Genomic DNA, 27,624 nt, shown 5'->3' with positions numbered 1-27,624 from the left:
GTTTCCCCAATACAAACAGAGAGATAAAAAAAGATCTTCAAAATGCTTCAAAGTTCCTTCAGTCACAACTTCATACTTCATCTGGAGCCAGTCACGTGCCAACCACGTGATAAAGGCTTGGCCTCATCCATCATGGCGAGCTTCCGGATCTGCGACACTCCTGAGCAAACCTCCCCTCCTTTGCAACCCCACACACCTTTACGGTTTTCGAATCACTCTTTGTCTCTATCGACGCCACAATGGGTAAAAAAAGACGCGGTCCCTCTCTCGAGGAGCTCCTCGATCGCCCATGGTGCTACTACTGTGAACGTGACTTTGACGACCTGAAGATCCTCATTTCTCACCAGAAAGCTAAGCATTTCAAGTGTGACAACTGCCATCGCAGACTGAATACTGCCGGAGGTAAGTTGCATTTTATGTAGATCATGTAAGCGCATGTACTGATGGCTTATGCCGCTAGGTCTATCCGTGCACTTGAGCCAGGTCCACAAGGAGCAATTGACCCAGGTCCACAATGCGCTGCCGAACCGCATGGGCGTCGATATTGAAATCTTCGGCATGGAGGGTATCCCCGCGGATGTCCTCAAGGCCCACCAGCAGCGTGTCGCTTCACAATTTCAGCAGGCCGAGCTGGATCGCCAGCATGCGACAGGCAACCCTCCTACTGGCGCCTCTTCTGGCGGCCAACCGGCGAAGAAGCCCAAGCTCGAACCTGTCTCAGATCTTAAGAAGCGACTGGCTGAACACAAGGCTAGGCGTGCGGAGGCGCTTGCCGGAGGTAGCAGCGGCGATGTGACACCCTCTAGTGCTGTTCCATCTACTTCAACACCCGGTGGATACGTAAGTCGTATCTTGCGATTCAATGTGAAGTGATCTGAGAACTAACAGTTATTACTAGGCGTCATCACCTCAGATCGCAGCCACTCCGCAATATTCTTACCCTCAGCCCTACGGTGGGCCCCCCGCTGGTGTGACACCTCATTTCTCGCAAACTGGCAGTCCTTCCTATTCAGGCTACTCCCCTGTTGGTGGACAACAGGTCCCTGGTGCCTCCCCTTACACCCCGTCCGGGTATCCCTCACCATTTCCCGCCGGTCTTCCAGCACAGCCACCAGTCTCCTATGGGGCTCCTTCTTTCCCCCAGCAACAACCTCCACCATCCGATAACAGATTTACGGGCCTACCGGCCGCCTCAAACCTTCCTCAGCGTCCTGCTTTTGCTGTGCCTTCAGTCAACGCGCACGAAATGCAACAGATGCACATGGGACATGTCCCATCCCCCACCCCCGCAGCTTCGGGTTACTCTAATGGATCCAGCGCCCAACCAACCGATAATGTCTCCACACCCGTTGACAATCAAATTTCAGGCGCAGCCAATGACGTCGCCTCCAAGACAGAGGGTACCAGCAAACCCAAGAAAGAAAAGACCAAGCCCGCGGTCCGAATGGTTTACAATGAAGATACGCTTAGTCCAGAAGAGAAGATGGCGCAGCTACCTCGATATGCATACGTCCCAGACCGAAGCACGCAAACCGCTCTCGGCGAGCTTCCCGGCAACGTAATCGTGGGGGGCATTCAAGAGTCCGACACGGTGATCGACCCGGCACATTAAGTTCTGCATTGTTTTTTCCTGCTGCATTTGCAAGTGATGGAGTTACGGAACCCAGCTAAGTCGACACATCAAAACTTCTAGTTACATATGAGCATTCTCCTGGCTGGATTCTTGGTTGTCATCAGTGGCCCTGATTCCAAATCCTAGTCTGGCGAGTCCTCCCCCGTCCCACCATCTCTCTCCCGACAACCCCAGGAAACGTCGATGCTGTTTGAGTTTGATGCTGCCAGATAAAAAAGACATTTTGAAAGAAATCGAAGGAGAAAATCGAAAAACTCCCAAAAAAATCATCAAAAAAACCAAAAGAAAGAATCGAGAGGTTCCCTTGAGTCGCTCGTTCGGGGAAGGGAGGCCCAGGTCTGAGCCATTGGCTCGTGAAAGTCACAACGAGCCTACGTACAGTACGTGCCTTGCCCTTTGATCCTCCCTCCTGACCCCCCACTGGAGGTTTAACCCTGGCCCGGAGGAATTTGTTCGATGTGAATGCCCGAGACGGCGAAATGATGCCATCTACGGTCGATGTAAGTTTTTAGCGTTTCTCTGGAGGTAGGAAATCCATCTCGGGGCGTTTTGGCCTGGGATCTAATGCACTTTTCGTTTATCCACCAATGCATGTTTGATTTCAGTGATTCTTGATTCCTGTTTAGACTTCGTACCCGTCAAGCCCGTAAAGTAGCACCGATTTATACAACATGCAACTAAAGTCAATACGCAATGCAATGGCTGCTAAACACTCAATTGACGTATGAGTCTTAACTAAATCTGAACTAACAATGCAACTTGATTATCTTCTCCATTTCCTTTCCAATCCTAATCCTCAAGCCCGCTTCTCCCTAAACGCAATCCCAAAAACAAACAGCCCATACGTAGCCAACACAGACAAAACAAGCGGGACAGGCTTGCCACCCGTCTTGATCACTCGCGGGATAGAGCTTCCACCCAGCACGGCCGAGGCCAGGAGACCAAGTTCCTCGCCGTAGGATTGGCCGGCGCGCAGACGCAGGAATGAGAGGAGGTAGACGAGGCCGACGGAGACGCCGGCGATGATTGAGGGGAGGGAGCCGGTCCGAGCGTAGCCGATTATTCCGCCCAGACTTGTTAGGAGGGAGAGGACTAGGGCGGAGGTTGTTGGTGGGGCCTAGGTTTTGTTAGTTTTGGGTTTGGGTTGTCTGGGACAGATGGAAGAGGTGGATGGTGGTATGTTGGTGGTTTATTTGGATTTGGGGTAGGAGGGTTTGATTGGGTGGGTTGAATAAGGTTGGAGGCGCGGTGCGGGGATGTAGATTTATGTACATACCATCTTGTATGTTTGGAAGGTAGATTTTAGTCTTCTTTTCTTGGGCGTATGGAGGAATAGGGTCAAGAGGAAGAGGTGAGATTAGGAAAGACGTAAGTTACGCAGATGAAGCTCGGTCATGCAATTGATTAGTCAGATGACGAAGTCTGGGGTAAATGTGCACGCATAATATAATGCTGGGAAGTATATAATTCTGTGTTTGGGAAGTGTTTTACTTGTGGGATTTGTTCAAATTGATGTACCTGTAAATCTCCAATCCCAACTATACTATATATATACCCAACGCTCTATCATACCGAGGTAAGATAGTTGCTTAACAGCCATTTACAGCAGCAACTTGGTCGCAGCACCAATTCGTTCCTGGATGATGGAGCTCCATTTCTAGAAACACATAAGTTAGTATTTGTGCCAAGAGCAAAAATTGTTTGTGAATAAACACATACCTCGGCATTCTCCACGTCTCCAGCTTCAAGACTCTCTACTAGTCCGGGGTAGGTGGCTCCCGAGTAACCAGTCCAGATGCCAGGAGCAAAGACGACGTGCTTGAACCATTCACGGCCATCCAGACCAGGCTGGTACAAGAAAGCCCGCTCAATTCCCTTGTACTTCGCATTGGTGACGCGAATCTGGAACCACAGTCTCACCTTCTTCCACCAGTGGTACCAAGGCACGTCATCACCAAGCTGGGACTTCAGGTCGGCAGCATGGGCATCGAAGGCCTTTGCGGATTCCTGGAACTCAAGGATGGCCCGATCCAGAGGTGCGAAGTCAAAGTGAGTCTTCTCTGGGAGATTGTCGGCGGCGGGCTTGATGTTGTCCAGGTAGGATCCAAGGCCAAGGGAATAGTCGGTGGCGTTGAGCGCAAGAAGAGGAGACTCCACCAATTGTGCCGCTGCCAAAGCCCAGAGCTTTGTGCAAGCTTGGTGGTAAAGGAAGTCCTTGTCACCATACTTCTCCATCCATGCGAAGCTGTCATAGTTTGAGTGGTAGTGGTAGACTGGGTCATTCTTACCACGACCAAAGCCGAAGTCGAGACTGGCGACACCGGCGAAATCCTGGAAGGCAGTGAAGTCACTGCCGCTGCCCATGGTTGAGATCTTGCCATCCCAGACATCGCGGATTGTCTGGCCGCGAACGGTCTGGTTGGGGGACTGCACCAGAGCGGTGACATCGTTGATGACCTTGTTCAGCAAGGGACTGGCCCGAGGTTCGAAATGAGTGCCAGCAGCGGCAACATCGACATTTAGATAGGCGATGTTGGCCTTGGAGAGCCATGGGAGGTATTCTTCTACCCACTCGGTCGAGCCAAGAAGACCGTACTCTTCGCCGTCCCAGCTGGCAAAGACAACAGTGCGCAATGGCTTCCATCCTGCCTTGAGAGCCTCGCCGAAGCTACGAACGACTTCGTTCAAAGCAGCGGATCCACTGTTAGGATCTCCTGCACCACCGGCAATCCACGCGTCACGGTGGTTCCCGAGGATAACGACCTCATCGGCGATGTGGCCCTTGATGGTACCGATGACGTTCCACAGTGGGGTGGTGACATACTCTTGGAGGTTGTGGAGGTTAATCACTACATCCTCGGGAGAGGGTCCGATGTTGTACTCCACACCCTTGTAGCCAAGACCGCCTCCCTGCCAAAACTTGTTGAAGTCCGACGCTTTGGGGCCGTGGCCGTTAAGCGCCTTCAGGAATGGCAAAACCTCCTTGTACGAGATCGGGAGAGATGGGATTGAAGGGATGGAGTTGTGCGGATCTTGTCGCTCACATCCAGGCTTAGATGCGTATCCCGGGGTTGTGGGGTCACCAGGGAGGATACCTTGTTCAAGTTAGCTTGGCAATGCCATTAGTCATTACATCGGAAGAGAAGCCTTACTGAGGAATTGAGTGCTACCTCTTTGGATAGCACTGGGATTCCGTGCCGGTCCATTAGGGTAGGCTTCATAGCCATTTTCCTCGGTGATTTCACCATCTTCCTGCGGATCACTGTAGATAACTACGCCGACCATTCCAAGCTCCTGTGCACGCTTCACCTTCAAACCACGGAAAATCCCACCGTATTTGGCGATGGCAATCTTACCCTCCAAGGTGATATTGGCATTGACGAGGTCCTCAAAGTCCTTGTACGTGCCAAAGTTGACATACACATACTGTGCGGTCACATTGCCGGTCGCAGAATAGCCATGGAACACTGGAACACGGTCTGGCAGGCCGGAAGTGGGATCTTCTTCAAGAACATCCTCCTCCAATGTAGCTTCGAATGTCACTTCGGTCTTGTCACCGGACGTCTTCAAGAGAGCCAGGCGGTGTTCGAGCGGGTAGTTGATGTAAATATCATACGTTGCGAGCTCGGTATCCTCAACGCCGAATTCCTTCCATTTTTCTAAAGTCCAGAGCGCCTGAGACAGGTTCTTTCCTCCCAAGTGTGGACCTGCGGTATAGTATTGGCTCCACTCTCGGGCCTTGGCTGCGGAAGGCACATTGAGGAGGATCTGCTGGAGCTGTTCGTAAGGCAGACCGTAGCTCTCCGGCCACGCTTCGTGGGGGATTGGGTGGGCACCGGGGAGATAGGACCAAATAGAGCCGCCCTCTCGGGGCAAAATGGCGATGGGAAGTAGGAATAGAAGGGTTGCCACAGAAAGTAGGGCGGCAAGGGAGATAGTACACGCTCGACGAAGAGCATGGTGTGGATATCTATGCCGCAAAGGAGCGACATTGACCTCCAGCAGAGGTGTGATCTCTGAATATCGCATGTCTTTCTCCCTCATCCTGTGTGTGAGTGATGGAAGAGTGAAAATGTCAATCTTGCCCAGATGGAATACTTCTCCGCATGGTATCATCGACCCAGCGATCACCTTATCGGCTGACAAAGCTACCCCTCACGGGTCAACCCGCCATCAAATTGCCTCTTTGGGCGAATATTGATTTCCTTGATCTATGAGAGTGACTCAGGTCTTCTCGCTGATGATGATTACCAAGGGTTAATTGGGCGTTCAGTTGGGAATCAATATAAGTGACATTCAAGTAAATATAAGACAAAGCATGAGTGGTATCATAATGGCTATCTATATACAATCGCTCAGGATGATAAAACTGCATGACCCTTGAAACGGGAGCAGAAAGAGATGAAACACAAGCCACAGCTAGAAATGAGATGAAACAACATAGCGCCCGTGGTATAGAATGTAACCGAGTAAATCCACAATCATAATTCGACATCTTCCGGTATCGGGACAACATTGAGATCTGGATTGACTCTGCCACCAATGTCCATACTCTCCCTCATAATCCGACGGGCTTCTTCGTCGTTGACCTTCATGTCATCCTTGACCATGAGAACAGCCAGCTCAGGCACAAGTACAGACTGTGTGTAGCCAGCCACACCTGCCGTCTTAATAAGCTCATCTGTTGTCGCCAGACGACGTACAACCACAGAAAAACGACGGATGATTGTCTCTAGCCTAGATTGAAGACACAGGTTAGCGTAGTTCGACCAAATAGGGAGTTATATACCACATACATTTTAGTTGCACCCATAGTACCATAATAACCACAGGTCATCGTCTCAAGCCTCTCGTCGTCACTCACTGTCACACGGAAGTTTCTCGCTTTCCCTGGTGCAAAAGAGGTACCAAGAATATTTCGGTAGTAAGAGAAAGCACCGGGGACAAGCAGTTTCTCGAGTTCGGGGAAATAACTCTGAACACGCTCTTCAAACTTATCCCAATTAATGTTAGGATACCCTCGATCACGCCACAGGTCCATCGCACTGCGGAGCTTGTGTGATTCACAGAACATCACCTGTTCGCGAATACGCTGTTTTGCCTGTGATTTGAACAGTTCTAGCGAAGCCCAGTCTACTTCCTTATGACACATCGGGCACAGAGCTATACGGGGCGGTGATGGTTGGCGCTCCTCCTTCGCTGCGGGTCCATCGAGCTGGGACATTTGCTCGCAAGTGGAGGAAGAAGGTGATGAGAGAGGTGAATCATCGTCAAGCAGCATTGCCTCGTATTCTTCCATCGTGTATGGGCCGTGTGAGAAACTAGAGTTTGAGTCTTCTCCGCCACGAGGTTCTCTCAAACTCGAACTTTCGATGTCCTTTGGCATAATAAAGGTCTCCTCGGGCTCTTTGGGAGCTTCCTCGACCGGCGACGGCTCTTTCGCTTTCTTGGTCTCTGGTGCAGAAAAAGATGGCCTGTTGAAATAGGTTCCCTTATACGCATATTTTGTCCTGTGCCGCTTGTTCTGGCTTTGCGAAGAGAAGAAAAGGAGGTCGTCATCATCGGAGCCCATCATAGCGCTGAGGTTTCGCACAAACTCGCCTCTGCGAGAGTGTCCATTATGAATTTGTGGACTACTGTATGCCTTGTTGTTTTCTTCCGCAAGCTTCTCCTCCAAAGTCGTATAGTTCACCTCTTTGCGACTTGGGGAAGCCTCGCTATCGCTAGCTTGCTCTTCATCGGAGCTTAGAGGATCGGCATCGGTGTCGATATCCCACTTTTTCTTAACGCTAGGTTGAGCAGCGTTCGATTTCGGGTCTTCCGCTTCCTCTTCATTGGAGCTGAGTGGTGGGGAGCTAAGAGGTGGAGAGCTGAGAGGTTCGGTGTCTGTATCAATCTCTAGCTTGTTCTCGATGCTAGGTTGAGCAATGTCTGGCATGGGGTCTTCGCCTTCCTCTTCGTCAGAACTCAAAGGCTCGGCATCTGTGTCAATATCCACTTTTGTATCAATGATAGGCTGAGCAACATCTGGCTTGGAGCCTTCTGCTTCCTCTTCATCGGAGCTTAAAGGCTCGGCGTCTGTATCAATCTCCGGCTTTGCCTCGACACCAGGCTGATCAGCCTCCTTATTGGTTCCTGCGACTTCGACTTTCGCATCTTCAGGCTTGGGCTTATTGAAAGTAGACAAAAGATGTCCGGGTGGAGGATTGCTCCACGTCAGACGATTGGATGCGTAGCTGGAATCAGGTTTGGCCTGAGCCGCCATGGTGGACGGCGGTGGAGGATTCCAATTGCCAACTGTTGGCACCAATCGGGGCTCTGAAAGCTTCGAGTCAAAGAGAACTATTCTGGGTTCATGTGAAGCGCGTTGCTCAGGCCGGGGGGAATTCGAGCTCGGGATGGGGTAACGCGTTTTTGCGCGTTTTCAACTCTCTAGGCAAATGTTTCTGCGGTTCAGTTCGAGGTGAAATGTTGAATCAGGGCTGGATTGGTTTTTTTGGTCCTCGAGACAAAGAACACTTGGTTTCGAGAAGCTGAGACAATGCGGACACCTGGCTACGGCGGGCTATAGCGGCATATCGGACACCGGGGATTTTGATTGGTTGAACCGCCGCTTTCACCCGGCAGAAAATCATTGAGTAGAACTCCATCTATAACTCCATGTATCTATCGTAATACTCCAAATATTGCATACTATATATCGGAAAGTCGTTTTATGGGAACTACGCTATTCACTGTAATTATATGATTTGTGGTTCTCCATTTTTAATCATTCTTTCTACCAACATTGAAATGGGGGGAAAGAAAAGCTAAAAAGAGACCAAAAAAAGTATATCCCAAAAGCACCCCCAGCAAGATACCTAAAACGACACCTGAAAAAAGAAATCCAAAAAAAGAAATGCTAAAGAAAGGCATCTGAACACTTTCGTTAGTATCAGATTGGGAGAAGCGGTGGGAGAAAGGCGGTGAATTAGTCAGTATTTTGAACCAATTAAATGCCCTCCATAAATTTGTCCGATGTGCCGCTATTTTCCGCCGTAACCAGCGCCACATTGAGGGGAAACGCGTCGCGATTGCTACTCCAATTTCATGCACTTTTATACAATATCCTAAAAAAGACCTAATTATGTACCTCTATATGGTATATTCCCTCTGCTAGGTGGGGCTTTCATATATTAGGTGCCACTTTGTATCCAAAGCTTGGGGAATAGAAGTTTTTCGCGGTACACAGACAGGTCTCAAGGGAAAGGTCACATAACCTTGCGAGAGTACTATAGAAAAGTGTTCAAATATACATTCAAGTTTCGTTCATATTATGCTATGCCTTCAAAATTGCCCAAGTCTTTCAGTAACGGAGAAACAATAGTGTCGAAGACACGCTCCTCGAACCTTTTATCAAGACATAGAGAAGACCAAGACAAGCAGCTATTAACCACATCGGCATAATTCGTCCCACTCTCCATGTATACCTTTTTGACAAGCCATGACGCAGTATTGAATCTGCTCACCAGTGTATCCTGATTCTCATCCTGCATATCCAACAATGTGTGGAGAGGCTTTCCAAGGGACAGCTCCACCAGTGCAAGCCCCAGTGGCAGTAGACGGTTATCCCCGAGATCGGAATACTTAGTACCATTGCGAGGACCTGGTGTTATGCCAGTGGTAGAAAGAGGCCATGACAGGTATAGATTATCCAATAGTATATTGCTCCCGTCGTCGCTTGTAGTAGCCAGGTAGATATCAGAGATATCCCACCAGGATTTCAACCAATTACCGCAGAATTGAATCATACCACATGCTAGAGCAGCAGCGATATGAAGGCGGTCCCGTCGACTGATATGCGATAGTACCTCGCGGAGAGGCTTTTGTGGAATGCTTTTGGAAGTATCTTCACGGCATGCATCGTGTATCTAACAGAGGCATCTAGGTCGTTCGAAATGGAACCTATGCTTTCCCGGCGCCCAACGTGTGATTCAGCGACACAAAGCGATGAACAAAAGTCCTGGATCGGTGGAGCAGATAGAGCCTCTCGGCGTTCTTCCCATGACCGTGCTTCCTCCACGGAAGGGATATCAAATTGAACCTTAGGCTTCTTCTGGCGATAGGACTTGGAATCGTCATGTTGAGAGAGACTAGCAACTGTCACTATCTCTTCAACCAGCCAAGGCTCAAATACCACTTCTGTCCAAGTCCATAGGCTAGTCAGATCTGCCTCATTCGTGTTTGAAAAGATCATCCGAAATTGGGATCTAGCATCAAAGTCACTGTCCGGGTATTCTTTGGTACTCTGTAAGGAGTTTATTTGCAGCTGGAGGTGGACGCAATGGTGCTTCTTGCATTGACAGCGCCAGTAGCCTCCTCCAATGATTGCTTTAAACAGTCCCTCAGCATGCTTGCGAGACTTTTGATACCGTTTCAGTAGATAGTTCCAGCTCTGCCGCCTCTTCTTGGTATCTTCTAGGTGAAATGACTGATCGACTAGTGTCTTAAGGATTGTATTTGTTCCATCAATTTTCACGAGCAGATCATCGTAGACTGCCTTGCTGAGGATCTTTCGGAATTTCCATATGTTCCAGGCTTCGGTGACGGGTGTCTGTTCGGAGAATAAATCGGGTCAAAGACTGAGCAGACGGTGGTTAGAAATACCAACCACTAACCTTCATATCAGTTACTCCAACATCTAGCTTATGCGATAGTTGTTCCAGCAACTCAGAGAGGCCAGCCATATTTCCCATGAATACTTCGTAATTTCGGTCCAGCTTCGAGCGCAGTCGCTTTTGCAAGTCCGGATCCTTCCATCCATCACCCTGCGGGTCGCAGATGAGTTCAGAAACTTGATCCTCATCATTCACGACACCTTCCAAAGCTTGTTCCAGCGTATTTAGTAGAATGGCATGCTGTGTGCGAAGTCCTACTGAATAGCCTTTAAACTCCCGTCGGTAGCGCCTCAGACCCTTGATCTTCTCTATGCCACGGACATAGGCATCGATCTGGTTCACAAAGAGTGGAAGAATCGCAAGAGCGAGCCCTGCAGCCTCGATACCGGTGACCATGTCCGGATCTGATCTTTCGAGTCCAGGCTTGCAAAAGAGAAATGGGGTCTCAGCTGGATGGTGCTATGCCAATGACCCCGCACTAAAGCCTCAATGAAAGATACCCAAGATCCACATTTTAGCAGACATCTCACACCTGTAATGCCAGCGGTCTTACAACTTCAAGAATTACCGCATAATGGTAGCAATATCGGAGCTGTTGCAGGGCTGTCTTGCCCAGTTTGTCTCATTGATCAACTCAGACGCGCTCTCCGATCACATTGAGGAGGTTCCATTACAAGATTGGACGGACGAACTGGGTCGACTTCGCCTGTGGGCAGCAAATATCGGTGCTCATCAGACCCGTCAGTCTTCGCTAGATTACCGTCTTAGGGATGCTTCGCATATCCAGGGTCAGATAGTGAGGCTGTTGGAGCAATTCCAGGAACTTCTCACTGACCTTGAGGATGTGCTCGAGGAGGAAAGCGATGACGAAGCGCAATACGATGAATTTGAAGATCTAGGAGAATTAGAAAGCGAGAGTTCTACCACAGAGATCCAAGAAATTCACCAAGGCCTCGCTGAGACGATCACTCAACTCTACCAGATGTCCATGATCATCCGTAAACCAGCACAGCACGATCGACTGGTTGGAACCAAAAAGCTGGATTCCGAGCCCTTCGAATTCTGGGCGAAGCAGCATACTTCCAACAAATATCCAAATGCAGATGCGCTGGTTATTGACCGCATCAGTTCCGCAATGGCGCGACAAAGAGCGATCTTGAAATATCGCGAACGACATCATGCAAAATTAAGTCAGGGCATCTATTCCGAGAGTGATGGTAAATCGACCATACTATCAGAAACGGTGGTGACAGATGTGTTCAAGGAGATACCTGGCCAATTTAACGACATGGCCTCCGATACTGGCGTATCTCAAACTTCATACGGAGGCGCCCTGCTCGAGGGCACTGGTTCAGATGCCCCTAAAATACCACCTATACCGAAAAAGGGCACAAAAAAGCAACCCTTTGAATGTCCATACTGTTTTTACATCATCACGGTTCGAGACAGGAGAGCATGGGCGCGCCATATCTTTCGCGATCTGATGCCGTACGTTTGCATCTTCCCCGGATGCTCGACGCCCAACAAACTATACGGGGGCCGTCGACAATGGCACCATCATATTCAGCAAACACACGCTACAATATCAATCACGGATGGTACATATGACTGCTCTATCTGCAAAAAGTGCTCTCTTCCCGCTATCACGTTTCAGCGACACGTGGGTCAACACTTGGAAGAGCTTGCGCTCTTTTTGTTGCCACGAACAGACGAAGACGAAGATGAAAACGAATTGGAGGATGACAATCTTAGCAATGTATCTTTGGACGACCATTCAATAGAACAGAGTTTCGAGGAGCGCAATGATATGAAGAACGCAGCGACACCAGCCTCCGACTCCGATCCTAGGAATGAAAATCCAATGGAAGGGCTACAAAATAAAGACAAACATTCCACGTCATCAGTTGGGGCAAATTTGAGTGACAGAGAGACTTCTGGAGATCTGGAATCTAACGTGGAGAACAAATCATACCCCTCAAGGTTCGATTACCGGAGTCTAGACTATGAAGAGTCTGAAGAGTCTGAAGACGACCTCGCTACAAATCAAAAGCTCTTTCAAAGCGATATGCAGCATGGAATCGACGGCTGGATTAAACAGCAGAACACCAAGCATCTAGAGCACGAGCCGCAGAACCGTGACCAGACTGACGCACGAGACTCCAGTGAGTCGCAGCTACTACGCGGGGAAGAAGATCCGTACGAAGATGAGATCGGTGACCCGCTGCACCGCCTGGAGAGCTTCAAGGATAAGCATAGCCACGAGAAGGAGCTGGATCGGCTAGCGAGCCGCTGGCGTCTCGGGAAGGATACCATCGAGCGTGACGAGGAGGAGGCGGAGCGTGAAAAGCTCATTCGGGAGGAAAAGTGGAAAGAGCTTGCCCGGCTAAAGGAAGAGGAGGAGGAGCGTGAAAAGCTCATTCAGGCGATTCGAGATGAGGATATCCGAAAGGCGATGGAGGCCGAGGATCAGAGGAAGAAGGGGAAAGAGAAGGATGAACAGAAGGAGGAGGAGGATGAAATAAAAATTGAAAAGACACGTTGGATCAAGGTATGAAGTACGATCTGTCCATTGAACGAGGGTTTTCTACTAACACCATCCCCAGGTCCACCGCAAACACCTACTACCCGAAACCTTGGAAGCCTACAACCTTCCCTGGGATTGGGACGAGGTAAGCCTATCTTGTACAACCATTCCTCGATGTGACCAATGCTAACCCTACTTCCATCTACCAGGAAGAAACCAAATACATCATCATCAAGCAATGGATCAACGAGGACTTCCAAGAACGGCTCTTCGACCACACCCGCCACTTACGCCAGGACAAAGTCGAGGCCCAGACGTCCAACTCAAACACCGAACTCGAGGTCGCCGGCCGCAAGAAGGATAAATTGTATCTTATACGGAAGAGCAACCCCAGCGGTTAAATGCGAATCGTGCAGTCATAAATGATGGTTATAGAGCCGATGTTGGGGCGATGAAGTTTCAGACAACTAGTTGAATGAAATCAGACTCGAGACAATATCGGTAAGTATATAAAACTAAATAATGTGCTGGATTTTCTTCCGGTGAAGCCTACTAAATACTCAATGGTACTTGGCCTCCCTTTTCACTATCTGGTGCCTTAGCACACAGCTACGTAGGCGGGTACTTTTAGGGGCACTACGAGAAAACAGACAAAGAATCCAGTTAGGCCAATCCGCTTGCATGTAACTTAGGATCGTATCTTGATAATTGTTGAAGCTAGGGCTGCCTCTCTATACATAGATGGGTGGGCATATACACACTCAGATCATAGCGAAGCCAAACGCGCATGTGCAAGCCATGCGCCTCATTGAGTCTCAGAAACCGAATCTGTGGAAGAAACTATAAAGAGAGGGGGGGAAAGCAATATAAGAAGGACCGGACCCTCAAGCCGACACTATTCGAACGTCATTGAGATCTCGCCATCCCGATGTCCCTGATCATGGTCCGCCCATGCATTGGGCTCCATAGCCATGGCTCCAAGCGCGCTGGAACCAACCGTCGGCATTGTAGAGGCAGTTCTCAACTCTGGACGAGAGTAATAGTCGTCATTTCTGGATCGTGGGGAATCATGGAAAGATGTGTCAAACGTCATTTCCATATCTTCGTATTTCGGCACGGGGGAGAATTCATTGGATCCGTGAGGGGAGTAGTGCCCCGATGCTTGCGGGGGTAGCGAAGAAGTCCGAGAAGCAGCTGGAGGTTCGGGCGTCTTGGGCCTCTTGACGACAGGGGGGGACGGCTGGGCTGGGGGCGGTTCTGCCGGAGCGTTCAGATCTAGCTTCATGAGAGGCATAGTCGACTCCAATTCTTTGACTTCGATCGCCTCGGAGTGTAACTCGGCTCGAATGGCCTCGATGTCGAAGAGGATACTGCCGGGCGTACTTTCGGGCTCGGTTGAATCGCGAGGGGCGGTGTTTTTGTCGACGTCATATGTTTCCCATTTCTTCTTTTCCGCCATCTTGCCTCGCTTGAACAGGCCGAATCGCTTCTTCTCTGGCTTCGCCTCTGCTTCTCGGCGAGCTTCATCAATTTCACGAATCAACTCGCGCTGTCGTTCAGCGTGGTTATCTGGGTCTGGATCCTCGATTTCCGCAAACTCATCTTCAAGAACCTCCCAGCCAACTTCCCTCAGAATTCGGGGCATAGCCGTACGGTAATCCATATGACCATTCACAAGCGTGGTAATATTGAAGTTCTCAATCCCCGGTATATCTTCGACAGCTGCGAGGCCAGCGACTCTCATGATACCACCACTTGTTGCTCGGAAGAGGTAGCCCAGGATCCAATCGTTCGTGGCATAACCGTTCACAAATCGCCCAGATACTACACTCCGAGCCTTGAGGTATTCGTCTTTGTTCGCCACAACAGGCGAGCCAAATAGGTATACATTCTGAATTAGACCGTGGGCCCCCTTTTCGGCCAGCTCTTTCAAACAAGAAAAGATCACACGCGCGCCGAGGGAGAAACCAAGCAATGTGATAGGCCGGTTGCCGAGATTCCGCTCTCGCAAGGAATCAGCCATAACGAGGCCGGCTGAATTGGCGCGTGCTAACGAAACGATCCAGGGATTGTCGATCAAGTATGCAAGTTTAGTGAGGACAAGTGGCAGTTGCAAAGATGCCATCAGCGCCATCAGGACGGTGCTACCTAACACTTGTTGCAGACCTTGTGTTAATGCCTAAAGAACCAGTTAGTCTAGTAACGCTTATCACAAATCTTAAAAAGCTTACCTCCGTTGCCAGAATGTTGATAGTGTCACCCATGCTTCGAAGCATCTCAGGCTCCCACAGCACGGAATAGATATCGCCCATAATCGGATCGACAGTACTAAAAGGTAGACGGACATCATCAACCTTTCCAGTCATCCAGCCAGAGACAGTCACAATCAAGTTGACCTTCTTGTTATTATGAAGAGGTCGATATTCGAACGTTTGAACTGCACCCATACGTCGCTGCGAAGCTCTCATTCCAATAGTGCTTCCACCTAGAGTAGCACCAGAAGCAATCAAAGCTGTACCACCGGCTCCTCCCAGGAATGCACTGGTTCCAGAGATACCCACTGTAGTAAACCCAGCTGCAAGACCAGCTCCGATGACGGGTGCCAACAGTCCAGCGGAAAGGCCGATGACCAGTCCGCCGCCAACCGTCGCCAAACCCATAATCATATATTTCCGCTTCAAGGCCATCTTGCGGCGCTTTTCCATGTGATCTGACTCATCCCAGTTCTCCTTCTCTGCTTGTTCTTGCATTTCGAGGGAGTCTGTAACTCGCTTTTCGAACCGTGAAATCTGTAGCCATGTTACATCCAAAGCTGCGCCAACCCTTTCCAGAAGAGTTCGCGACCGAGCGTCGTATGCTGAATTTGCAATGAGCACAAGGAACAGATCGCAGAGGACAGTCCAGCGGAGATCGATATCTATGCGATCAGAGGTTGGCATCTCAGAAGGCATCTTGACCTCCGGGGGCTCCTCAGTCTCGTGGGCCTCGTATGGCGGAGGGGGATCTAACTCGGATGAATCCGTTTCTGCGGAGGCCCTAGATGGAGAGTCCAATTTCCGACTGGATGTAGATGTTTTCGGTTCACTCTGTGCCATAGGATTCTTGACCCGCGCATTCTGCATGAGTGGCGGCACCAGATCTTCTGGTTGCACGCCATGCTCCGCGAGCTGCTCAATCATAATCTGCTCAGCAGAATTGATATCCATATGAGCATAGATTCGCCCCATAATCGACTGGCCCCATTGTCGCATGGCATCCGAGGCTTTCTGCATGGTTCTGCGCGTGGATTTGGTTGTGGCAATTGAAGCCAGATCATGATTCATATTATGGATTGCCAACCTGACAACCCCCACATATGCGATCTTTTGAGTCTCGTTGAGAAGGTCTTTGGTGGCCTGGAGCTGGCTGATGGAATCGCGCAGTTCCTCGCCAACTAAACCAGCAGAATTGTCACCTGCCTCTCGGAACAGGTAGCTTGTATCATCATCTAGACTTGTGGCAGACTGAGCATCTTCGTCAAGCTGCACTCGAGTATAACCCCTCCCTGCTCCTCCTAATCCTTGGTATACAGCCTCGTCGCCTTCTTCCTTGGCGCCACGAGCAACGAGTCTCCCATAGTCGTCATAGTAGTCAAATTCTCCAAGTGCAGGCATCGATTGCCATTCATCGGGCTCTGCGTCTGACTCGTCACTCTCGGGGTGATGTGCATCAGGTTGAGCGAGGCGCTGGTGCGACCATTCCGATACCTGGGCTGTTCTTTGCTTCGATGTTGAGTTCCGAGGTTGAGCAACGGCACTAGCGGCCTGTGAATACTCTGGGGGTGCAGAAGTGTCCTGGGCCTCTGCACCCTTGCCTCGCTCTTCTGTATTGTTCGGATTGGCTAGCTCAGGGGCCCCAGAATCCAGCTTGCCCTGTGACAACTCTGGCTCCTTCTCTTTTTTCACAGCGTCACTATATCCTGTCGAGCTCACCGCCACACTCTGAGTGTTTTGGCCGGCGTTCTCTCCTTCGGGAGGCTCGCTAAGTGTGGGGTCGGGTCGGCGTGCTCGAATGGGAAGGCCAAAATCATCTACTTCATCTGCTGCGGTAGGATCTTGTTTAGCAGGCCCTGCAGCAGGTTCGGATGCTACTGGTCGGGGCGCTGAGCCCTCTATCTCCTTTTCATTCTGATTTGTGGGGGAATCGCCCTTTGTTGATTGGGTTTCGTGCTGGGACGAATTGGTGGCGTTCGGCGGGGAGGGTATAGGATAATAGGAGGTGTCTACGGTGACACCCGAGGCTGCGGTCATGATTTCATGGAATGGAGGCTCTTGGGGGCCCTAAGGTGGTGTATCGGATCCTTGTCCCTTGCGTCCTCACGTTCCTTCGCGATGCCTTCGGGAGCTCACCCATCCGGCCTCACAATTGTTGCGTTGAGCTTTTGAGCTCCTACCTGAGTGAATTTGTCTTCTCACGAGTTTCCCACGTCCGATGGTGGGCCACTAGATGGTCATCGGACAAGCTTGGGCAATCTCCGGTAGATGACGGTGTGCCACGCGGCGAAAAAGGAGGAGGGGCGGAGAATGCGGCGGAGAGATCAATTAACCAACACAGTAGCCACAATAAAGGGTCTGAGTGTCAAGTTTGTAATTAAACAGTTTCAAGGGATATTCGAGATAGAATCTTGGAGGTTTTTGAGGGGATTTTAGGCAGATAGCAAAAGGAACTGTTGAGGAACCGAAAGCGGAAATGCGCCCATTAAGTCCGATGCTAAATAAACAAGTCTGAATGAAAACAGTAGATACTTGGATATATTTGAATAATGTATACATTCTTCTAAATATTTTTGATCTTTCCTACTCTTCATTCCATACTCTGTGGAAGGTTGCACATTTAACAGGTCACCGCTTGTGAGATCCACCTCGGAATAGCTACATGTCTACTCCGTACTCCAGACCACGTTTGTGGCTACCATATTGGATTTTGTTGAACAAAAGAGGAAAAATCCCCGGACTCGGACATAACGGAACTTTTGAATTAACTCGCATTTCCATTCCTGATCCCAGTTCTAATAATACGAGGTCATTGCCACGACGCTTCGCCCTAGGAGAAAACCCGGGTAAAGACCAAGGATAAGGACTTTCATGGGTGTCCGAAGACCTCCGGTGGACAGTCTGACCTTTTGATACGGGCGAGGCAGTCTTGATAAGTAAGTCCAAGGTAAGAAGCTGAGCGGAACGCCGTGTTGATCAAAGTTTGAGGCAGTGCCGGGGTACTTTGGCCCGAGACTTCAATATAACAAGGAAAAACACGTGCAAGATTATTTCAGGTTGAAGATCGACTCCGCCCATCGTAGACCAACGAGAAGGCCAGAAAGTATAAACTATGACGCCATGAATCGCGGGGGTACAAACAGAGAACCCCCGGGGGTTCCAATGCATATGTCAGACGTGAGTCACTTGATATGCAGTAGGCTTGCGGCTCTAATTCTTGGCAGAGAGTAGCTTGGAGGTTATGATCGTTGGTGAAACCCGCTTTGTCTTTTGATATGATCTAAAACACTGCTTCAACATGGCACAAGGTATGATGTTTCCTTTGGAGAGCTGAGAAATTCTACTAATGAGCTCCTTCTCTTTATCTAAAGGCTCACAGGCTTCCATTGTTAAGATCGCCGGCGCGGGGTTTCGGCTCTCACTGCTCCTCAACGCTGCCGCTTGTCAACTCGCTCAGTCGAGACTGGAAATTCATAGCATCGCTAAGGGTATCTCGCTGTTCGCTTTAGCGCTCAAACATATTGGGCTGACTATTGAGGGTACCGATGTGGACCAGTCTCCAGAGGCAACAGAGAAGGCCTGGGAGATTGCCGGACAAGGCCAGATGATCTTCATCGAGATCGAACACATGCTGGACAAGCTGAAGGCAACCGACAGCGACAATGATCTTATGAGGATTCCACTACAGGAGAGACTCAAATGGTGTTTCCGGAAGCAGCACGTCACTTACTTGCTCGCCCAGTTGGAATCTCTCAAGCTCAACCTGACTGTGATGCTACAAACTCTACAGCTTGGGAAAGTTATCAAATCCAACGTTGACGAGGCGATTGATACTGATTCCCTTACCTCCACCGCCGACGATGCGATTGCCCAGGAGAAAGCGGAATCTCAGAACATGATTATCGTCCGATATTGGTCTATCAAGCGCCTCGATCGCTTGTGGGATCTTGTGGAACAGGAGAATTTAGATGCCGCCAATGACCCGACAAACCAGAAAATCAGTTCCAACTACTCGTCCAATACAGCATCGGCATCGAAGCCATTGGCTGCCGCAACCAGACGCTTGGGTCCAACAAGATTGCCCATCATTACTCTTGGGGACAGCGACGTGGGGATGAGTGATATGGAAAGATCCCCGAAGGATATGGTGCACCTATCTGAGAGCACATTGGACCGGTTGCTTTCACTCTGGGTGCCTTTGATTGATCCTTCGAAACTTCACCACACCGGCAAAGGCTTCAACAAATCCAATAAGCTAGTCCAACCTCGAGTCTACCTCTCTTCAGATACCGAGGAAGACGATACCGAGGAGCTAGACTTTGATGGTCACGCAATCCGAGGTTACTACCTCGAAGGATCCACAGTGGACTGGAGAGACCCTCATTCACAAGAGGCCCGACAGAATGCAGCAGAGCTACGCCGAAAGTACTCCAGCTACCAGGCCCATGTGGAAAGCGAACCAGAGCCCGATGAATTCAAGCATCGAGATAAGCCTCGCAGCGATGCAAGAGTCATCGACTCAAGTGACGAGGACGAGCAAAGATCTGATCATCTTCCGCCTTCACACAGCACCAACCCTATGCAAGGCCACCGTCTCCATTCCAACAGTGTCTCATCCAGACATCTTCCGAATCACAACAATCCCGACAGCAGATCCCCCACATACCTAAGCGGCAGCTTCCCACCCCCTAACCATGCTCTACCCCGTCCTCTACCACTACCTTCACACGCACAGCCGGGTCCTCTCCAGCAGCCATACAAATACTACCCAAATCAAGACTACACCACAGCCCGTCGATCCATCCCAATGAACATGAACCAACTCAACAACCCAGCCATCACTATTCCTAGTACCAATCCGTCTCCGAGGGGCTCATCACCAAACCAAGTCCACTTTGAGTCCCCCCGGACCCGAAATCAGGCATACAACATTATCCCCAACAACAAATTCCAACCCCGCCACCATCCATCCGCATACCCGCTTTCTTCCTCGTCCCCCGAGTCTAGCTTCCGGGCCTCGCCGTCTCGCTCGGATCAACGATCCCCGTCATCGCACCCACGCCGATCCCCGCGCGAAGATGCTAAGGATCGGCATAAGGCTTTGACTCGTAGTGCTACAAGGGGATTGGCGGGGATCGGGGCTATTGCCGGGTTTATGGATGCCTTGGAGGCGTTTTCAATCCTGTGATTTACTTTTACGTCTTTTCTTTGTTTTCAGTGTACTAGGCTTGTTGAATAGACCAAGTTGGTTGGTCCTGGTTTCGGTTGGCTTTTGATATCCCTGTTCTATCTATGCAATGAATTAACGAACCTTTATGACTGCGACTATTCGACTCGCCCATGCATTATTACATGTGATTACCGTCTGTCCACTCCGTATGTATCCATGGATTCGGATGTTTCATAGATCCCGCTCTACGAGTGTGTTATGCAAAACATTCTCAAATAAGTAATCAACCCCTACTCCGTACAAATAGCGAAAAAAGATATCATCACGTCAAAATACAATAACCAAGCATTCTCAGCTTAATCCACGAATCCTGAAACGTTTCCACATCAGATGGGGCTTCGGCTTCGGCTTCGGCTAGGAATCAGCCCGACTACAACGTTGGACAATACACCAGCCAATGCCATCAAAAGCCTCTGCCCATGCACACAACACAACAATATACTCCGTAGTGCAAAAAGGAGCAGCCAAGACCGAAGAAACCCACATCAGACCCATTTTCAATACATCGTTTGATAATCAATCAACTCCGATGGGTCCCATCGCGGAAGTTCCGATTCTCCCGAGCCTCCGACAGGGCTTTGCGAATATATTTCTTCCGGGCAAAATGGGTTAATGTAACATCCGCTGGGATTTAGGAGATTCTCTCTTTGTTGGAGGTTTCTCTTTTCTTTTCTTTGCGTCTTGGTGACTTGACTGTATCCCGTTTTCTGGCCACTGTTTGGTTATGGCTGCTGCCTTCCGGGTTCTATACTCCCCATCTATCAAGCTTAAGTTATTCAACTGAGCTCTGTTTTTATGGGATCTTCTTTCTGGGTTTTGTTCTCGTGCACTGGTAAGTCGAACATGATTCTTACTGATGTCACTACGGGATATCAGTTTGAAATATTAACCAGCTGATATGTATATACAGTTCATATTCATGATCTATGACATTACATAGACTTTCACACACATGTGCATCCATCCCAGCTTCATCCTAGGGTTCTGATTATCTCAGAACTCAGGCAGAGGCTGCACCCCGAAAATACTCCCATCAGGAAGCCACCCATCCAGCTCCATGCCCGCCCTAGCCATATGCTGCCCAGCAGCACTAACCGGCATCCTCTGCGGCTCATACGAAAACTGTGGCGGCAACGTTGCCTGCACATGCGACACCTGCGCATACGTTACAGAAGGCTGATACGCTGCCGCGCTCATCTGGTAGAAATGCGGGTTATGCCCGGTATCCATGGCCCACATGCTAGGGCCACCCATCGCTACGTACCCGTCGCGCATGCCCTCTACTGCCGGCGGCATTGGAGGCATGGAGGCGACGGGGAAGGAGTCCATCGTTGATGGGACTTGGCCTTGGTTTTGGTTTTGGTTTTGGCTTTGGCTCTGACCTTGGCTAGGATGCGACGCTGGACCGGAGATCGATTCCGCAGTACCGGTCGACGGACTCCCCGATACGACCCGAGAACCAACTTCTACCCCTCCGCTCTGCCGCTTCTCCAGCCGCTCATACCAATCCCGACCCTTGACGCCCACGACATAGTACCACCGACTGGGGATATGGTACTTACCCCCGGCACTGGCCTCGCTTAGCTTGTTGGCTAGGGCTTCGAGATAGAAGGCCACGTTCACAGCCTGCACTGTGACGACTTCGCCGAGAGCACCGGTTCGCACGGAGAAGTGGATTTTCAGCAGGGATGTCACGGCCATTCCGAACCGGGTGTACATGAGATTCGGGAGTTTACGCATCGTCTCCGTGCTGCAGGTCAGCACGGTGTCCAACATCTCATGTGCGGCGTTCATCCATTTGATATTGATGTCGATACGGATTGCGCTGAGTGGGCCTTCCAGTGCTTCCCTGCCGTTGTTGCCTTCTTCATCAAGGGTCGGCAGTGTGAAATATCGTCGCTTAAGTGCGTTCGGGTCGCGGTAGCCTTCTCCTACGCCGAGTTCGTACATCGCTAGTACTGTGGAGCGGTATTCGAGGATCATGGGGACTATTTGATGATATCGGTTAGTATTGGGTGGGCTTTGGACGCATCTGATACGAAGCAAGAGGACTGGCGTTTCTTACTGGTGAGCATTTCTGATGGGGTATTATCCTTCCACGTTTCGAGCCGCTTGTCGAACCAGCGTAGCACGGCTTGGACACGCGACTCAGTTAGGGTCGATGTGGTACTGGTGTCGTCCAGACCGAATGAGGACATTGCCTCATCGGTTATTCGCTGGAGCTCGAACCATATCGCCACATGTTGATCCGTTCGCTGCGGCGAGTTTTCTAATTGAATGAGACACTCGGTCATCCAGTCATTGAACTGGAGCAGATTTGGGCGACGGGTTTTCATCGCGACACTTGAACCGAGATGGTAGCAGCCGAGGACTGCTCTCGCCTGCTCAGCCAACACCTCATCATGTCTGGTGCTCTTGCGATCGAACTTTTTCGAGACACGACGTTTATTTGCTAACCCAATTTCTAACGCCATTGTCGAAGCGATGTGCGTGTACTGATAAAGCTGCAGCTTCAAAGGCGACACGGGCGGGAAATAAAATATGATCATCAGAAGCAGCGCTTGCACTAACTCTAGTGATTTTTCGCCTTCGATGAAGAACCGCTCTGAATAGAGGCGGACCATCTCGCGGTTCAGCACACCTGCCAAGCCTACATCGACGGATATGGATGTCGCGGCAATCACGGAGAGAAAGAGGACTGGCTTTGTTTTTCGCAGTTGCGCTGCCGTAGTGTTCGGAGGCAGGACAATCAATGGAAAGAAGACTGCAAGTTCGTGGATGAAATACGCCACCAATTGCTCCGCATCTTCGAGCGAGAGAATCCCCCGGTCGATCACGTCGTCCGCCGGAGGAATCCTCTCATGCTCCGACACAAAGCCAGCTGGCATACCCGAAAAGGTCGGCGGCGCCGAATAACCACCACTATCAGACATGCTGGGGTGCGGGGTTGTCAGCAATTCAGGGGAATAATCCGTATAACGGACATCCTCGGACGAATGAGCCGAATGCTCCCGCAAGGCGAGATTGCTCTTAAAGTCTCCATCGCCCGACTCATGATCCTGGACATCGTCCCCGTCGCTTTCCTCACTGGAATCCGGTTCTTCTTCGGGGATGCGATTTTTCAACAGTGAACGCATCATCCGCATCTCCTTCTCAAGCTGGGCGACGCGCGAATCCGTCCGCTTCCGGGGTCGCCGTCTCTGCGGCGCCACGAAGACACATGATCGCTTACCCTTAGCGCATCGCTGGCATTGATTAGGCGTGGATGGGCTGGGGAGACAGCGGACCTTGAGACTTCGACAAGACTCGCAGGACCTATTCAACTGCTGGGCGGCTGATCCTTGCAGGGTGCTTGATTCGCCTTGGGATGTGGGGGAGGTCTCTGGCATATTCAAACACACACGCGCGCCAGAAACTGTCAGGGAATGAGAGATTGGTGATTTCACATAAATTATGAGACGGCCTCAATGGTACGTCCGAGTAGCGATGGTTACTGCGTATATCAACTCATTTTATCGAGTGAAAATCGTGCAACGGGGGGGGACTGACATGAAAGTCGAATCAACGAAAACTATCCGATAGATTTCGATGTCAGACCCCACAAGGATGTGAATTAAGAAATTTAGGAATTTATCATGTGAAAGCTAGAAATTTAATCGAAGCTTAAAGCAAAAGATTGCTAAAGCATTCAGGGAGGGCTAGAAGCCCTCTGGAGAAGTGGAGAGGGTAAGGATCGTTGTTTCTCCACGCTAGTTCTTGGGATAGATAAAATACATATAGTGTATTATAAATATACGGAGTATGTATTGGAGTAATCTTACATGCATGTATACAGCCGAGATGTCTTTCCCTTCTGTTCTAGCGCTTACCCCCTTGCCGCTTTTTCATCGAGCAAAATTGAGACCTGGGGTATCATATGCGCTCTTGAATTTGTCTGTCCTCTTAAAAGACTGGCGTCATTCACTGTGGCTGCATTCCTGGTTGTTTCACCTGATAGAATAGTTCTTAAACTCTAAATGGGACCGATCGAAATTTTGTGGCCTGATTTGTGAGGCATTTTCAGCATCTTGGTTTCCTATCTTGGTACTAACTCAATCGCTCGCTTTAGCGCGGTTTTTCTTAATACACACAACAAAGCTGAACACGAGGTTCCATAAAACCAAAGCCCAACTAGGGAGTACCTAGAGGTCTAAGGCATACTACAACATGTACAACATACAACATAGATCGACGTCATCTGCCAAGAAAAGTTCTACCCTACCCTAATAAAGCGGCAACAACCCGGTCAGGAAAATCTAACATCCGATACATACAGCTACATATGTAGGGTACTACTAGTACATACAAAGTAGTAATATTAAAGTGATCTACCAATACTCTTTCACGACTAGTTCAGAAGATAGGCACCAGCGTGTACTTACCGGATTGACTTCCAAATGAAACGGTTATGAAGGTTGAAAGCCTAAAGCTAAACATGGCGAATCATTATGCCACCACATCTCCACTGAAAAGCCATTGGCACCGGCAGTCCATTATTGGCCTATCGAAAGTGCCCGACGGAGGCCCCAATCGGTTCATGTGCCTGGTATTCTCGCTATAGCTTCCTATTTGCGGAGATGAGGGAAATAATTACGATTTCAAACTTTGGGATATAAACTAAGCTTGGCTATGATTTTTTCAGTCCTGCGTAAAACATACGGAGTACTCCGCACATATATAAGTGGTTTTTTTAAAAAAAAATTGTAAGATATTAGATACCCTTTCCCCCGAATACCCGCCGGTCGCGGTGAAATAGCACCGCGTGCTATATCCACTGAACAGAGTGGGATATAGATCGTCTTCACCAAGGAGTATAAAATAGCCCTTGAGCTATATCTGCATGTCTCAGTTGTTGTTCACTCCACAATGAGCCCACTCGATGCCGCCACAATTCATGTGGATGAGCTAGAAGATAATTATTATAAGCATGTGATAGAGCACTTTAGCTAGTCTCACTCCAGCCGTGATTTCTCGGTATGCCGGACAAGTGGGCCCTATCGAACATTCGAGTGAAAAGAGGTGTCCTTTGACATGTGCTATCAACTTTGTAACTAGAGTTGGATGTGTACTCCGTGTTTGAAGTTGTAACATGCGATTTCCAATGCCAGTCAGTCGATTGGATAGATGTGTCAGTGCTGGTCCTCCGTACGGAGTACATTAAGGAGATTAATGCTGTTCCTCTACTTATTATTAACCAGCTGCAAACTGTATCTCCAAAGTAGGTAATTTTGTCTCCCGTGTCCACTCTGTTTCTCAATAAGTATTTCAGTGCATGAGGTTTCTGATAGCGATGTCCGTGATGTCCGTGATTTATACGGACATCTCTCCGAACATTTTTGGGCTCTACTTTTGTGATCGATACTTCTTTCCCCGGCAATTATCCATAGGTATCACATTTTTCTACAAATTACAGGTTATGAGTGTGGATGTATGTTCGTTCTATCTTGCGCTTTATAACATGGAAAATAGCATGCTGCTATGACTCCCGGAGTACTCCACTTTCGAGGCCAGTTCAAGTGAGGCTTGGGGGAACAATTCCACCTACAACATAGGCAGTATGCCCTGGGCACGTGTTCCCATTACTTTGAGTTATTGAGCCCCTAAGCTACTACCAGCGAAAATGCTCTTCCGACGTCATAAAAAGGACCGGGTCAAGTCTTCCCGGTCGCACAACGGCTACAGCTGGAAAAGAAACCCGATCCACTGATAGTCGGCACGGGAAGTCAAGACCAGAGCTTGAAGAAATCGGAGGGCAATTCTCCGACTTGGGCAAAGTCAATTTTCATTGCCTCCCTGCTATGCAAGCAGGAAGATCCGCCGATCGATGTTGAGGCTCGGGCTCGGAGTTTCTTCGGGGAACAAACAGTGCACGACACAAAAAGGCTTAACTTCTTACACAGTCTTGCATGATTGGCTGGCTTCAAGCTGTGCAGATTATGTCCCGAAATGAGCCATGATTCGCTGTCGATCAGTCAAGTGTAGGGAGGATCTACCCTCCATCCTCGGATATACATGTATCTACTCCGTAGATGACGGGGATCGCTGCAACGCATAACAGATCATTAGAGAGCATTAATAGGTGCGGGTAGGGTTCTGTTTGGATCTAGGTATCCAAGGACTTCGACGCAAAGCCAGTGTCCTTGAGATCATGCAAGTTTAGCCGAAGCTTAGCCGAAGTAGCTGGTGTAGACATATAGCGTCCTTGTCAGCTATGGACATATCAATTTGAAATTTGTGTTTTACACACAACAAGTTTCCATATTCAGTTTCTAACATCTGGCTTTATTCAAAAGGAAAAGAATGGAACAGAAAAAGAAGAAAGAAGAAACAAAAAAAAAAAATAAGAAACAAAGTATAATTTTCAAGACACAAGATCATAAGAAATCTCAATTCCAGTTCCAACAAATTTGACGTCTTTTTCTCCTGTGATATTCTCTGGTGGTCTCTGGCTTGATTCTTTTTCTGTCGGCGAACGCAACTGAAGCATTTCAAGTTTGCAATCACCTGCGCCGTTTTTCTTTGATTCAAGATACCCAGTCATTGTCGATGGGAAGGCAGTGTTCGATAGTTACCTTGTTTATTACTCTCGTATCTACTCCGTACACTGCAAGGCAGCTCTTGATCGTTTTTGAAACTGCCACTTGGAGATTATGTTGGCTTCTGATGTGTGTGAGTCGTAGTGAGTCTTCTGAATATCTTTGGCAACGCGGCACGAAGACAGGAGATGGCGTGCCAATGTAACTGTTCGATCGACCCCGAGACGTCATCGCCGTCAAATGTTTGTTAGGAGGCAACAAATGGGGTATCGTATGTATTTCAAGGTTAAATACTAGATTGTAGTTTTTCTAGACTGGTTCCACTTCACTCAGTCTCCTGTGACGGACATGACACGGAAGATTAAAATTCACGGTAGCCGCTAGAATGAATCTTCATGGGTATGTGTTTGACATACCTAATTTACATAATGACGTGATGCACCCTTGGCAGTCGGGGCAGTTGGGGCTGTATTAAACGCGGTAAATGTAAATCACAGCTTCATAACTATCTCAACAGCAATGTGTGCTTTGAATGATACAAAATTGATCAGAAAGAGGTTCTGCGCAATTCAGTATTATGTTGAAGTATTTATTTAGGAGCTAAGAATAGCATCGAATAGGACCTATGGCGCAGCGGTATGTTTCAACCATTCAACGGTCTTCAATCCTCAATTACTAATAATATCCCAGGTAGCGCGTGAGATTCCAGACCTCAAGGTCATCCGTTCAAATCGGGTTGGGTTCATAACTTTT

The 27,624-nt window shown here is 49.3% G+C and overlaps 9 protein-coding genes across 9 annotated transcripts; 3 read left to right on the top strand and 6 right to left on the bottom strand.

Moving 5' to 3' along the window:
• Positions 1 to 239: 239 nt before the first annotated feature.
• PEX2_007020 (putative C2H2 finger domain protein) lies at positions 240 to 1,612 on the top strand (the record flags this gene model as incomplete). Its single annotated transcript, XM_016737979.1, has 3 exons — positions 240 to 402; positions 461 to 840; positions 899 to 1,612. 3 exons carry the CDS (start codon positions 240 to 242, stop codon positions 1,610 to 1,612), a joined length of 1,257 nt encoding a protein of 418 aa, XP_016594551.1.
• An 817-nt stretch (positions 1,613 to 2,429) lies between these two features.
• Positions 2,430 to 2,912, bottom strand: PEX2_007010 (TMEM14 family protein; the record flags this gene model as incomplete). Its single annotated transcript, XM_016737978.1, has 2 exons — positions 2,430 to 2,750; positions 2,910 to 2,912. The coding sequence occupies 2 exons, from the start codon at positions 2,910 to 2,912 to the stop codon at positions 2,430 to 2,432; spliced, it is 324 nt and encodes a 107-aa protein (XP_016594550.1).
• Positions 2,913 to 3,233: 321 nt separating this feature from the next.
• Positions 3,234 to 5,677, bottom strand: PEX2_007000 (M28 family metallopeptidase; the record flags this gene model as incomplete). The annotated part of the gene is made up of 3 exons (XM_016737977.1): positions 3,234 to 3,290; positions 3,353 to 4,728; positions 4,786 to 5,677. 3 exons carry the CDS (start codon positions 5,675 to 5,677, stop codon positions 3,234 to 3,236), a joined length of 2,325 nt encoding a protein of 774 aa, XP_016594549.1.
• A 437-nt stretch (positions 5,678 to 6,114) lies between these two features.
• Positions 6,115 to 7,898, bottom strand: PEX2_006990 (RTC4 family protein; the record flags this gene model as incomplete). Its single annotated transcript, XM_016737976.1, has 2 exons — positions 6,115 to 6,370; positions 6,430 to 7,898. 2 exons carry the CDS (start codon positions 7,896 to 7,898, stop codon positions 6,115 to 6,117), a joined length of 1,725 nt encoding a protein of 574 aa, XP_016594548.1.
• Positions 7,899 to 9,431: 1,533 nt separating this feature from the next.
• PEX2_006980 (uncharacterized protein) lies at positions 9,432 to 10,686 on the bottom strand (the record flags this gene model as incomplete). Its single annotated transcript, XM_016737975.1, has 2 exons — positions 9,432 to 10,226; positions 10,291 to 10,686. The coding sequence occupies 2 exons, from the start codon at positions 10,684 to 10,686 to the stop codon at positions 9,432 to 9,434; spliced, it is 1,191 nt and encodes a 396-aa protein (XP_016594547.1).
• Positions 10,687 to 10,864: 178 nt separating this feature from the next.
• On the top strand, positions 10,865 to 13,215 carry PEX2_006970 (uncharacterized protein; the record flags this gene model as incomplete). Its single annotated transcript, XM_016737974.1, has 3 exons — positions 10,865 to 12,838; positions 12,894 to 12,959; positions 13,024 to 13,215. 3 exons carry the CDS (start codon positions 10,865 to 10,867, stop codon positions 13,213 to 13,215), a joined length of 2,232 nt encoding a protein of 743 aa, XP_016594546.1.
• Positions 13,216 to 13,709: 494 nt separating this feature from the next.
• PEX2_006960 (TMCO4 family protein) lies at positions 13,710 to 17,103 on the bottom strand (the record flags this gene model as incomplete). Its single annotated transcript, XM_016737973.1, has 2 exons — positions 13,710 to 14,993; positions 15,046 to 17,103. 2 exons carry the CDS (start codon positions 17,101 to 17,103, stop codon positions 13,710 to 13,712), a joined length of 3,342 nt encoding a protein of 1,113 aa, XP_016594545.1.
• A 1,309-nt stretch (positions 17,104 to 18,412) lies between these two features.
• Positions 18,413 to 20,254, top strand: PEX2_006950 (uncharacterized protein; the record flags this gene model as incomplete). The annotated part of the gene is made up of 1 exon (XM_016737972.1): positions 18,413 to 20,254. One exon carries the CDS (start codon positions 18,413 to 18,415, stop codon positions 20,252 to 20,254), a length of 1,842 nt encoding a protein of 613 aa, XP_016594544.1.
• Positions 20,255 to 21,289: 1,035 nt separating this feature from the next.
• Positions 21,290 to 23,685, bottom strand: PEX2_006940 (uncharacterized protein; the record flags this gene model as incomplete). The annotated part of the gene is made up of 2 exons (XM_016737971.1): positions 21,290 to 22,284; positions 22,362 to 23,685. The coding sequence occupies 2 exons, from the start codon at positions 23,683 to 23,685 to the stop codon at positions 21,290 to 21,292; spliced, it is 2,319 nt and encodes a 772-aa protein (XP_016594543.1).
• Positions 23,686 to 27,624: the final 3,939 nt, after the last annotated feature.

The sequence above is a fragment of the Penicillium expansum genome (assembly GCF_000769745.1).
Source record: "Penicillium expansum strain MD-8 chromosome Unknown contig20, whole genome shotgun sequence".
NCBI lineage: Eukaryota > Fungi > Ascomycota > Eurotiomycetes > Eurotiales > Aspergillaceae > Penicillium > Penicillium expansum.
This window is presented reverse-complemented; position numbering and strand designations above follow the sequence as displayed.